General features: G+C 44.8%; 5 protein-coding genes across 5 annotated transcripts; 3 read left to right on the forward strand and 2 right to left on the reverse strand.

Moving 5' to 3' along the window:
• Positions 1-276: 276 nt before the first annotated feature.
• Positions 277-1132, forward strand: N7443_005297 (uncharacterized protein; the record flags this gene model as incomplete). Its single annotated transcript, XM_056885353.1, has 2 exons — positions 277-418; positions 474-1132. The coding sequence occupies 2 exons, from the start codon at positions 277-279 to the stop codon at positions 1130-1132; spliced, it is 801 nt and encodes a 266-aa protein (XP_056743631.1).
• A 1120-nt stretch (positions 1133-2252) lies between these two features.
• Positions 2253-2525, forward strand: N7443_005298 (uncharacterized protein; the record flags this gene model as incomplete). The annotated part of the gene is made up of 2 exons (XM_056885354.1): positions 2253-2450; positions 2499-2525. The coding sequence occupies 2 exons, from the start codon at positions 2253-2255 to the stop codon at positions 2523-2525; spliced, it is 225 nt and encodes a 74-aa protein (XP_056743632.1).
• A 1339-nt stretch (positions 2526-3864) lies between these two features.
• Positions 3865-5296, reverse strand: N7443_005299 (uncharacterized protein; the record flags this gene model as incomplete). Its single annotated transcript, XM_056885355.1, has 3 exons — positions 3865-4365; positions 4418-4775; positions 4833-5296. The coding sequence occupies 3 exons, from the start codon at positions 5294-5296 to the stop codon at positions 3865-3867; spliced, it is 1323 nt and encodes a 440-aa protein (XP_056743633.1).
• A 707-nt stretch (positions 5297-6003) lies between these two features.
• On the forward strand, positions 6004-6922 carry N7443_005300 (class I SAM-dependent methyltransferase; the record flags this gene model as incomplete). The annotated part of the gene is made up of 2 exons (XM_056885356.1): positions 6004-6141; positions 6209-6922. The coding sequence occupies 2 exons, from the start codon at positions 6004-6006 to the stop codon at positions 6920-6922; spliced, it is 852 nt and encodes a 283-aa protein (XP_056743634.1).
• A 2836-nt stretch (positions 6923-9758) lies between these two features.
• N7443_005301 (uncharacterized protein) lies at positions 9759-11598 on the reverse strand (the record flags this gene model as incomplete). Its single annotated transcript, XM_056885357.1, is given in 7 exon segments — positions 9759-9884; positions 10613-10735; positions 10759-10803; positions 10843-11058; positions 11098-11182; positions 11383-11499; positions 11519-11598. 7 exon segments carry the CDS (start codon positions 11596-11598, stop codon positions 9759-9761), a joined length of 792 nt encoding a protein of 263 aa, XP_056743635.1.
• Positions 11599-12785: the final 1187 nt, after the last annotated feature.

Genomic DNA, 12785 nt, shown 5'->3' on the forward strand with positions numbered 1-12785 from the left:
ATCGATTTCCCTGCGAAACGAGGAAATGCGAGCTTTGGTTGGATATTTTCTCCTTGACGCGTGGTAAGTTCGATTTACCACCTGCACAGCCCGGTCTAGACCTGAAAAGACTATGTCTTGCTTACTTCTTTTCACATGACTAGTCACTCCATAGTACTACAGCGGACAGGAACAATGCCTTGGTCACCCTTCATAGAATCATGCGCTGCGAAGTTGTCGCAGGAATGCGAATTCTCAACCGATCGATACCTGTTAGGCCAGGTTCAAGTACAACACATGCTTGTACGAATCGATTCCCTAGCTGCACGGGGATTCGGTGAGAATCAGGCTCCTGCGGATATAGAAGTTATGATTAGTTCTCTTCAAAGCGATTTTGAAGATTGCAAAGCCCGGCTTCCTGTCCCTACTGACCATGATAGTGAGTTGACCAAGCCTTATCTGTACTGCAGATCTAAATTCTAACACTTAATTAGTATTTCAAGGCATTCCATCCCACGCCTTCGAAATCCATCTCTATCAAACTACCTTTTTCGATATATACCCATCTTCCGCCGCGTCATTCGACCAATCCATGGCCCTCCTGCGAATAGACGCCCTTTGTCACGGACTAGCGGCTGCAAAACAATTTATGAGCTTTTACTTCAGTCTACCACCTGGTATTGAAAAGATATTTAGTTACACTCAATGGATAATGACCGGGTTCAGCGTTGCAGCTTCATGCAAACTTGTTCTCGCATCGTTGGAGCCATCCGTTCGGGATCACGATCAAGTCCGAGGGTTGCGAGAGACATTGGATATGCGGCATGAAATCCAGAAATCTGTCAAGCGCATGAATACGCTTGATCAGGAGTGTAAAGGTGGGAAGTGGGATCAACATGAGATGTTCTTCTACCAAGATTGGCTGCGGTTCCTTTCTGAATGGTTTGAAGAGAAATATCGTCTTGCGCAGTCTGATAGTGCTGGAGAGAATAATAGTGCACTGGGAGTCTTCACCACTGGAATCTCAGAAAATAATATCTATGAAGAGCCTCAGCCTGATCCTGGTTTTCCTTGGGTGGATCTTCAGGATGTTACGATTGAGGAGATGTTGAATGCGTGGTTAGGGCCAATTAATATACCACACTACTTTTGAAATGTACAAATTAGCCTTGATAGTTTCAGTGATAAATACATACCTCTCTCTGCTTTCTTTTATTTGAATTGCCATTTTATACTAGTAGTTCTAACCAAGTACTCAAATTGAACACGGCCTGTTAGGCGGTGGATCCAACAAACCCCGCAGACTAAAGACCAAATAGAAGCTTTGATCACATCAGTACATATACTTACTTTGATAGGGTGCTTATTATCCAACACCAATACAGAGAACTGAGAAGAATTTATGAACGGGAAAGAGCCTTATTGGGGACAACAGATACGTCTATGTACTTCTTGTGAAATGGAGCATAAATAGCATGAAGAGCTTAAGCAAGCCAGCAACAGCTAGAATTCGTAATTTGTGTCTACATATCTCAGCTCCGTATCTTGCGAACAGGACCGCATGGAATGGGCGCAGCCCACTATGCCGTTTCAGTCCAAGCATGTCCGCCCATACTCACGGTCTGCTCATACTCCACTGTCTGCTCATACGCCCTCCAGTCGCAGGAGATTCCCGGTTATGGACACCTGCCAGTTGAGCTGGAGCCACTATGGACGTCAATCATCGGACTGCCATCACAATTGGCTTTACAGCAAGCTCCAACCCCCAGTCCCCGCGAGCACCCCACCATCCCTGGCAGCTGAGCGAGAAAACTGTTCAGCGTATTTTCGGTACATGCGAAATAAAGGCACGTATTCACGTATCCAGAGATAATCGTATTTGACTTCAACTGTAATGTTGAGACAAAATCTAATAGTATTCGAACAAGCGGTATGTCCCCATAGCATACAGATCTCTGACGTAGATATCCTGTAATGCGAGGTAGTTTGCCTAACCGCGGGGTACCTGACTTTGATTATACCGATGTTAATCGTAAGATATCGGCTGTCTCCTGAGGATTGATGCTGTGACGCATGAGAACGGATGCCTGAACGAATGGGCCAACAACCCCGATTGGGACTAGTGTCGCACATGGGGATTGTTTACCAGCTCATGGTGCCTCAGAACTTAGTCTCTTCTTCAGTTTCGTACCTTCGTTGAATACTACATGTTTCCTCGCATTCTGAGTTGTAACAGATGCTCTGTTGTGTTTCTGCCGCCAACAAGTCAAGTCATGGATGACCTCCATATTCCTGGACTACGAGATGAAGCTGCCAGACACTACAGTACGTGGCATGAAGCCAATGTTGGGGACGATGAATTGAAAGCTCAGTTCCGGCAAACATGCAATGTGGCGTTAGCCCATGGCCTAGACCTTAAATTGATCTGGGAGGACCAAGATCCGTCATTCTTTATCGATAAAGGGATTGTGGTAAGTATCGCACGCTAATTTGTGAGATATCTTGGCTAATGGGTTAAGTGTGTGAGTGTCTCGCCCGTCGACTAAGCTATGAAGGATGTAGCTTAAATGTGTAGGAAGGCGTAAGCAAGTTTTACTGTAGTATAGACTCTAGATTGAGATTTTGAATCACTTGTCTTTGACATAATTCCTTTAGTAAATGATGAAGCCACAGTTATGGCTACACAGAAAGTAGTGCTAGCAGAGAAACATGATCATGGCAACTATTGATGCATATATTGTGTTAATGTAAGAACGAACGCCTAACGCTTCAACCCTATCAACTAGTCGTGAGTCCCAATAACCACGCCAGTATGTCGGAAGTGGCCTAATACACTCTATTTTCGAGATCTAACAACCTCAATACACCAATCGAGGAAAGTCTGATTAGACATTGACATGGCCCATGGGCCGGCCCATCTGTCCATGGACGGGCCGGGCTTTGGCTGTCCATGCATGGGCCGCCCATGGACGGGCCGTGGGCCGGACCTTTTGTCCATGGACGGCCCATGTCAATGTCTAATTAAAAATATAGGATAAGAGAGTGTAGGTGAAAACAAAAGAAGTATACGGTTAGAAATATAGGAATAGGGTGTAGTTCGAAATGTAGGAATAGGGCGTGATTCAAAATGTAGGAATAAGGCGTAGTTCAAAATACAGGAGAATAGCTTGGTCCGAAATGCATAAGGTCACTCCTGCATTTTGGACCACGTCCGCTTTGGGAATTTTGGACCAAACATACCCGTCTCGGGATCGCAACCTTGAACCTCTATATTAAATCTAATTAAATAGCTAAAAATAAATAGGTTTTACTTTTATAATCTAGACGATATATTACAATAGGAAAAAATATAATATATATCAATACTGCTTATATAAGCCTATCCTTTGAGCCGGTTTTCGACTACTAGACTGTAGAATCTTAAAAAATTACTACCACTACACGGACATCCCACTATTATCGTTCCTTGGGCGTTTGTGCGAGATGTCTCAGGAGATCTGGGTCCGCCATTGGCCCGCGTTTAACTCCTGCTCGGTCCACAGCCACGACGTCTTTAACGCCAGGAATGTGAGCCACGTCAGTTAATGAAACGTTCTCCATCAATACCATTCATTCGAGTACCTACGTTCCATGGTCGTGGGCGAGGAGGGGTTAGAAACCTTCATACATGTAGAGGATGCTTGGATGTCAAGTTATCTTTCCGGCAATGCGGAAATCGGAAGGGACGCAACCGATCAAGGTATCTGTGGATCAGAAAATGCCAGGCGCACGTGCATATATGCAGGCTGAGAGCGGCGGTTTCTAAGAAAGTGAATTGCCACTAGTATATATTCTCACATAAATTCCCTATGCCCTCTCCTGTAATTTTTTACAATTTGAGATTAACTATTGTACGTTGACCATGGTCACGAAGCTTCTTTGGCTGCCATTATCTTCCTCATCCGTATTCGTCGCCATCCTAGCCGCCTCAACTTCTTCCTCGGTTGGCAGGTTTACAACCATGAGATAAAGAACATTTCTCAAGATCTTTCTGTGCATCATTTCCGTTCCTTTTATCTGGGCCTTTAGCTGGTCTCGTTGCAACTGAAACTGCTGCTCATAGCTTGCGATATAGTCGCTTTGCTGTTTTTCAGAGAAGCCCATGGCTTGGAACTGACTGCGGAGCAGCTCCAACTGGCTGTCTTGTTGCTCATAAATAAGTCTTTCCTGCTGCTGATATGAACTTTTCGTGTCTTCCATTATCTTTTTTGGGTCCCTTGTAAGATGCCCGCCTGATATCAAGCCAAGAAGACCTCCATTACTGGCCGGATGATTAGGGTCAAGGAATCGGTTCTTGAATTTAGATTCGGGGGCTGAGGATAAAGCGTCCCGATTGCTTTCACTGGCCTATCACAATTTGTTACTGGAAGCCTTCCCATTGGAAATTTGAGAGACTTACATATCTTGCTCGGGCGCGTTTGTCGTAGTAATCATTCAACTTGTCCCAAGGTTTCTCTTTCATCTTCATTTGGACTTTTTCATCCTCATTGTCCGAGAATATTAGAGGTGCAATCTCTGATGGTAAATTTTGCTCTCCTTCTGTCGTAGCGGAGAATGGATTACGCAAGTTTTTCGTAACTTTCCCCGGCCATTTGCTTCGAGATGAGCCAGAAGCCCCACTAGCAGATGGTCTGCTTATCGAGGTGCTGATCTCTTTTTGCTGTTGCTGTGCGAGAGGGTTGTATGTCACAATCATACAATAGAGTCCTCGAGGACAAAATAGTTCTCGATTCGCCTTATCTATGAAGGTGTTCACCCTGGCCAAGGAACATTAGACAAAAGTTACTTTCGAAGGATTTCTGCGCCAGACCTACTTCCATCTAATTTGAGCCTTTGCTGCGACTGCTGATACAATCTGCACTGCCGCTGTCGTGCCCATAGAGATTTGATTTGGCACGAACGAGGCCCCGAATGCTGCAATTTGCACTGCAGCAATCCATTTAGAGGCCTGGACTGCTTTATTCAGAGCTTTGATGAAGTCGTGAAAGTGCTCTTGGGTGATATCATATTGGAATAATATTGGAGCATACGCTTTCATGAAACCTCGCTCTTTGTTTCCGGGTCGTCGTTGAGGGACCACGACAGGGCAGGCAATTTGCCCATAAGAAGGAGCTACTGGAATTCTGGAATTGCTTTCAATGAACGAAGTGATTGCTGTGTCGGCTTCCACTTCTGCTGCCGTGTCAATCGGTGTGCCATCTTCCTCATCAAGATCTGTAGACTTGTGGGGTTCAAGGAAATCTTCGTGATTGACGAAACTGGTAGAGTCGGAAGCCATTTTCAATTCATATAAGTGTTATTTCATTGTAAATCAGTAGCGGGGCCTACGTTTTATACCTTAAGACATTTGCGTGAGCTGGACGTGCAAGAGGGTAGTCGCAACAATGCCTCAATTTGGGAAGATAGAATGATTTGGGGGCTAGAAATAAGACCTAGCCAATTAGAGCTGCAAACTGTTGCCCATTTCAGGACTAATGTTGGTGCTCTCTGATATGGCTGCGCCTCTGACGTAATAAACTCTATCATCTTGATGACGTGTCTGCAACAAGCCTTCACTAAGATTCCTAGTAAGCTGCTAGACGTGTTTAGCGTTGATCTGGTGCAGGCTGGGATAGGGAAATCTAGTGTACAGCCCCATGCTCAGCTCACTTCGGAGGGTCTTCTCCACCAGATACGACTTCCCCTCCCCCCCCCCTCTTTGTCTCTAAAAGTGGGGGCCAAGCAAAAGCTAGTATAACTCTGGAAAGCTTAGCGCCACCATATTAAGTACTGAAGCGCCCTTATTCCTGCAACCCGTCAGTTTACCGAGTTATTTTTAGAAGGGTGGGGGCGGAAATTATCGGCTGGTGGTGGGAAAGATCGTACTGTAACAAAAAATCTTATTAAGTGAAAGGAATCGTTATTATTGAGATCAACCCTTCATACCTATTACATAGGGAGTTCTTGGACTTATCATCTATTTTTGACACCCAAATATATGTCAAGATGGCCGAAGGTAATAATTTTGACAAGCCAGCGTGGTATCAGACTGAGGTCCAGAGCATAAACGCCGAGGCCCAGCGACTATTAGAAAGTTATAGCAGCTTTAGGCCCGATGAGGTGCTCCCGCACGTTCTGAAGCTGGTATGTCTATTGCTCATTTAATTCATGCCTCAGTCGCCCAGCTAACTCGCCGGAAATTCACCGCCAGCGTGATGAAGCATTCTCGATCTGTGACTACCCATGCATCGGGCAATTGCGATTCCTCTCTTTCTCTCTCCCCGAGCACACCGTGTACTCGCGCGTCCTTACTCGCCTACGTGAAGATCCAACCGCCGGTTTCCTCGAAGCTGGATGTTGTTTTGGACAGGAGATTCGCTACCTGGCCGATCAGGGCATTCCAGGCATCCAGCTCATGGGATGTGATGTCGAGCCAGCCTTCTTTGATCTCGGATACAAATTATTCCGCGATCAAGACACTCTCGGTGCGACGTTCGTGTCTGGAGATCTAACGTCAGAGCAGTGCCTCGAGCCCTCGACTGATATTTCACGGTATCTGGCTAGCAAGGTTGACATTGTCTTTGCGAGCTCGCTTTTTCACTTGTGGAACTATGAGTGCCAGGTTCGTGCCTCCATTAATCTGGTTCGACTTTGCCGTGATAAACCGGGCGTGATGGTTGTTGGACGACAGCTAGGCAGCGTTTTGGCAGGCCATTATTCTATGAAAGATGTTGGAAAAGGCGCCAATTATCGGCACAATATTGAGACTCTCAAGGGCTTATGGTACGACGTCGGGGAGGCTACCAATACTCGCTGGACAGTGGAAGCTGGCCTTTATATCGGTAGCGAGTTGGCTAAAGTCAAGGACTCTGCATGGGCCGACGCGAACGATCGGATGATCTGGTGGTGCGTAACGAGACAGTAGCAATATGAAAATACATTGAAACCATATTCCATAAAAAAAAAACATTAAAGAGACAGTGTGGCACTAGAGACAAAATCTCCGAAATTTTTGGAGTGTTCCCTTAAAAGCGAGGAAGCTGCGTTCCTTTTGGCATCCTCACGCTACATTTTAAGAGTCGCGAATTAAGAGCCGCTCGGCGAGGTCGTTTAATCTGTATCCTATCCTCGTTGTACTCTTGCAGGTGTCAGGATCTTCTTAGACAGGTGTAGAAATGTGGTTGTATCTGGGCAATCTGTTGCTGGTTTTCATTGACTTCTCGTTGAAGATCTGCCAGTGTCCTCGTTCCTAGGGGAGCTTACAGGATCTTCCGGGAGGTTACCGTGAATGAAGTGGAGTTTTGAATCTCCGGTGTTCGTAAATTGGCACGGATGGTCCCCTAGGCATTGCGGCGCTGTTCTTGAAAATACTGCGATAGAACGCGGGATTCGGTGGTGTTCATACTGAATAATAGAAAAGGGTTATTGGCCGACACTGGCCCTACAGTTGTTTACCGTCAAACAAAGAGCCTGTTGCGGTAAATTGAGGTGAGTGGAAAACGCTTCTGATTGCCCAACTACTTGATTCGAGGTGAAGGCCGCGGCTAACCCGGTCCCAGGACCCTCATAGTGCCTTTCAGTCAAGACTTGCATACCATTATGTCAGTTGGTGTGTCACAATTTGCCTGCTTCGATCTGCCGTTTAGGCCGGCGAAGTCGTAGAAAAGTGGTTTTTTCTGTTGGGATAATGTCTCTCTTGGTACTTTAGTGAAACCTGACCCTTTCATCCGATTATTAGTCAGACGAGACATTTGTTAGTTTCTGTTGGCCGTGAAGGGAGGCGGATACCACGAAGCTTTTCGTGGCGCGGGGTACGCTTTTGTAGATGCTTCCCCACCACGGACCGTTGACTACCCGACCAAGGAAGGCTTGATCGGATAAAAAAAGGAAAGAATAAGATAGAGTGCAAAGGGCTTATGCACTCTAAATGAGCACAATCCACAATCCTCAAACAAAGGACTAAGAAGAAGGTCTTTCTAAGCAGATAGAAAGGGATAGTAGAATATTTGAAGAGAGTGAAAGGTCTGTCATTTCTACTTGGTGTCTCGCGCGTATTTATAGACAGAAAGTGGTCAAAGTCACATGCTTTATATCAGATAAACAGAATAGAATCAGGGAAGGAAATGTGATAGAACTGATGGCGTGATGAGAGATATGTCATCGATCTGGTGGGGTAAAGAGGGGTAAGCGGTTTGGAGGGGTAAATCATGTTCGCATCTTTTTCTTTTCTTCTTCTTCTTCTTATGTTGAATAAGAGGATACCTTCACCTAATGTAGCATTGGTCCAAATTCCAACACTTACTCTATTAGTCTACGCCTTTGGTCGTAAACCCACTTTTTAAGTCTACCTTTACTTTGTCTTTTAAACCTTTACCCTGAGATTCTGGAGGTGGAAAGGTGTGTATTGCTAAGTAAGTGTACGAAAGGATAGAAATAGGGGATTGATACTAACACCGCCCCTCTTACTGCTCGCACCGCCCCCTGCCTTATTTTTTAGGTATCAGGCCTAAATAGGTTTAGTCTCTTATAAATCATCCACCGCTTTCTTCACCGCCTTCTCCACCAACCTTCTTCAATAACTGTTGGAATATCGACCAATATATATAAGTGGATCTACCCTCTTATTATTCAACATAAAAGAGGACAAAACTAGGTTTAGGCTAGGAAACCCTAAACCCTAGTTGGACATTCATTATATATCCTGGCGCGAGGAAGATGGTCGACAGTCACGTGACCAAATGGACCTTAGCCCTAGAAGAGTAGGGGGGACCAGTCTCCTGGGGGGTGGATGGCCCTTCTTTAGGGGTAAATGGCACTCGCGCTAGGGGGTGTGTATAGGCGGTCAATACCGCCTAGATTCTTGGCTCTTTTCTATGGTGTTCTATCTGCTTCTACCCCGCTTGATCTGCGTTTACGATGCCTTGTCTATGACATCATTGTCTATGATCTGTATGCTTCCATTCAGTTCTATCACTTCTCTTTGAGGTATTTCCTTTGGTCCGAAGCATGTGATACCGAGGTATATTTGTCTATAAATACGCGATGAATTACCAGGTAGAAGAATCAGACTTTTCACTCTCTTTGGAAACTGCCTAAGTTCCTTTCTTGCTTATCTTGCATACAAAAGGGTAAAAGCAACCCTTAGTCAGTGTGATCATTCCTCTACGAGTTAAAGCGTGAATTGTTCTCGTTTAGGCTACATCAGTGTGTAGTCTATCCTAAGAGTCTTCTTTTGTCCAACTTGGACCGACCAGTTGGATAAAGCGATATAAGACACTAAGGGGGTACGCAAAGCCTAGTTGGCGCCACGAACAGTCTCGTGGTATCACCGCCCTTATTGTCCAACAGATTTATTTCTGGATACGGCAATATACGAGGCTTCCGTATAGTCTAATATTCGATAGGTTGATCTTTGGTATTCGATCGCTAGCGAAGTCCTTTCGAACCTCTTCCTATGGTATAACCTAACGATTCTCGGTGGAGATATATATTAGTGTTCTATTTAGGAGCCACACTGCTGCTTATATAGCTTCGGGCTAGAGGTCTTTCGGAAGCTTTCCTTTAAGTATCAGTATCCTTATTCTAAGGATAATCACACCCCCTACTCTCTCGGCGTACCCGTTTATCTCTAGGTGTGCCGGTGGGCTATGATATACGACGATTCCATTAGAGATAAGACTCTATTTTGCGGACCGTCCTATAGCTTTCTTATTATTATAGTGGAATACTTTGATCGGCAAATCCCACCAATTCTTTGTAAGCTAGACAAACTGGTTAATCGCGAGCTGATATGAACTCTTTAGCTCGTGGGTAGATATCCAGTGAAACCTGATATCTTTAATAACAAAGTGCGATATCCATCGATGACTATTATACGCCACTGGTAGCTGGATTAAATCGAAATGCACTCTTCTAAAGCGCCTAAAGGTGCGTCTAACTAGCCTTCTTAATACCTATTAGGGTATATTGCCTAGTGTCGGCCGTGTAGGGAGGCGGATACCACGAAGCTTTTCGTGGCGCGGGGTACGCTTTTGAAGATGCTTCCCCACCACGGACCGTTGACTACCCGACCAAGGAAGGCTTGATCGGATAAAGATAGAAAAAGAATAAGATAGAGTGCAAAGGGCCTATGCACTCTAAATGAGTACAATCCACAATCCTCAAACAAAGGACTAAGAAGAAGGTCTTTCTAAGCAGATAGAAAGGGATAGTAGAATATTTGAAGAGAGTGAAAGGTCTGTCATTTCTACTTGATGTCTCGCGCGTATTTATAGACAGAAAGTGGTCAAAGTCACATGCTTTATATCAGATAAACAGAATAGAATCAGGGAAGGAAATGTGATAGAACTGATGGCGTGATGAGGGATATGTCATCGATCTGGTGGGGTAAAGAGGGGTAAGCGGTTTGGAGGGGTAAATCATGTTCGCATCTCTTTCTTTTCTTCTTCTTCTTCTTATGTTGAATAAGAGGATACCTTCACCTAATGTAGCATTGGTCCAAATTCCAACACCTAGTTAATATATCTTGTATAGTGCTTCTTCTTCGTTCCTGTCCTTAATAGTCACTCTATCGACTATCAAAGCTAGTTTGTGTACTGTCTTATGATTTATATACGCGAAATAACGATATCAGAGGTTTGCTAAAGCCCTCGCTTCGAGTGGCTTCTCTAATAATCGTATAGCGTGTGTATAGGGATATACGACTTCCTCTGGTTCGTCGAAAAGCCAGAGATTCATACTATCCTATAGATGCACGCTCACTATAGGTCGGTTGTCGGTGTTAATAATATAGTTAGATTTCTGGCACTATCTACCGCCTTTCTTTAATAATATAGCGTATAAGACTAAGTTGGTGTGGAAGCCTGGTGAATAGAGTATATTACTTAGGGATATTACTCTCTTCTTGCCTATTTTGGGGTTTCTTCCAATAAGTTTGACCGTACCACGTATGATGACTTCTGTGCTACTATCTCCGGTTGCGAGAGTTATTTCGTACGGTTCAAGGCTAATGAACCGACTCTTATCGTTATAGATATGCCTTGAAGCTCTAGTGTCCAGTATCTAACGGTCTTAGATAGTTGATCTAGCCTTATGGCTTACTAAGAAAACTTCGGCACTGATTTGTGGCGACTGCGTTAGGAAATATATATTAACCGGATCTTCTTTTGGGTTATCTGTACGGGCACTATTTGTCCGTTCGTGCACTATATGTGCGGAGTCTTAAGGCTTCTGTTTGACCTTATTCGTGTCTTTGACTACCTTCTTAACCTATTTCTTCTATGTAGGATCCGCTATAAAGTTCTTCTTGATCTTCTGAAGCGTCTTATCGTTTAGCTTGAACCAGGAAGGTCGGGCGGCCTTATTTAGGGTATAGTACGTTATAACCCGATGCCGATGGTTCGTGCGTCCGTATAGGTATAGTCGTTTATTAAAAGGAAGAGGGGTCGGCTTTGGCGTCTCTTCTGTTTCTTCCTTATGATCCTGCTAGGTGGAGAATAATCCCTTTAGTTCTAATAATGACGACTGCTTGGGATCGATCTCTCGATATATTGCGCGGAATAATTTAATTAGGTCTCTAGTGTCGTACGGCTTTCTATCCATAACAATCTCTTAATATCTAGCCTGCCACCAGATAGGTAATACCTCTTTCACTACTTATAAGAAGTCCCTATTCGCACTTTTAACTTCTTTAAGATAAAGGCTAACAGCTTACTCTCTTAGGGTGTCCTATATCGATAACCACTAATCGATATTCCCCTTCGGCTTCTGTACGGCGAATGACCTTCACTTCATGCGAATTTCCTCCTCATACGCGCTGGAGCGGGCAAAGCGAGACTTTAGGTACACCAGGCGGTCGTATGGCGTCTTATAATCGATTAATGTAAGGTGGTGGATAGGATCAAGGAAGGAGATGATATATTTATTCACGTCATCCAGTCCCTTAATCTGTTTCTCCCACTTTATATATGCGACCTTATAGACGTCTATATGGTCTCGCCACTCCTTTCTTTTCTCTGTATCCCTATCTTCAGGGTACTCCGGCTCGTACGGTTCTCTTAAACCTCTCGGACGGTCTTCTTTCTCGATATCTGGGTCACATAAGTCCCAGACTCGCTTCTGTTTCGTATATAGTTTTACGCGGGTAAACCACGTGCGCCACTACGGCGAATCCTTCAGTTTATCGCCCTTTATGGCGGAGAGGATGGATGCTACCTCCATTGCGGTGTTCCGGTCGAAGGAATACCCTCAGGGGGGATGTCGTCTGTTGTATTGGTTAGTTCAGGTTGGTTCAGGGGTCGAGGGTCGAGTATGGTCGACGGATGTGCTTCCTGGTGATATAGCAATATCAATTGCTTCCTTATTCACCCACAAATGCCTCTATATCATGCGAACCGGGCTCATAACTGTCGGAATATTTTATATGCAACCAATCAACGATATCAAAAGCTCTGTTCTTATATTACCCCTGATTCTGCCAATTTATAACGTGGTTCACAAGCGAGTGACGCGCCCAAGCGAGTGACGCACCCACCCATTTTTTCGCGTCTCCGCGCGTCCATTCATCTTCTATCAAGCACCATGCCTCCAATTCGCGTCAGATCAAGCCAAGATTCTATCCAGCAAGAGGGCCGTATATCAATTGCTATACAGGCTATTCAGAATAAAGAAATCAGTTCTATACGCGAGACGGCACGTTCTTTTAATGTGCCTGAAGCTACGCTCCGCCGTCGACTACGCGGTACTACAAATCGCGCTGACACTCGCGCAAATAGTCTTAAACTGACAGA

The sequence above is a fragment of the Penicillium atrosanguineum genome (assembly GCF_028827265.1).
Source record: "Penicillium atrosanguineum strain IBT 20685 chromosome Unknown utg000003l_segment0_segment0, whole genome shotgun sequence".
Lineage (NCBI taxonomy): Eukaryota > Fungi > Ascomycota > Eurotiomycetes > Eurotiales > Aspergillaceae > Penicillium > Penicillium atrosanguineum.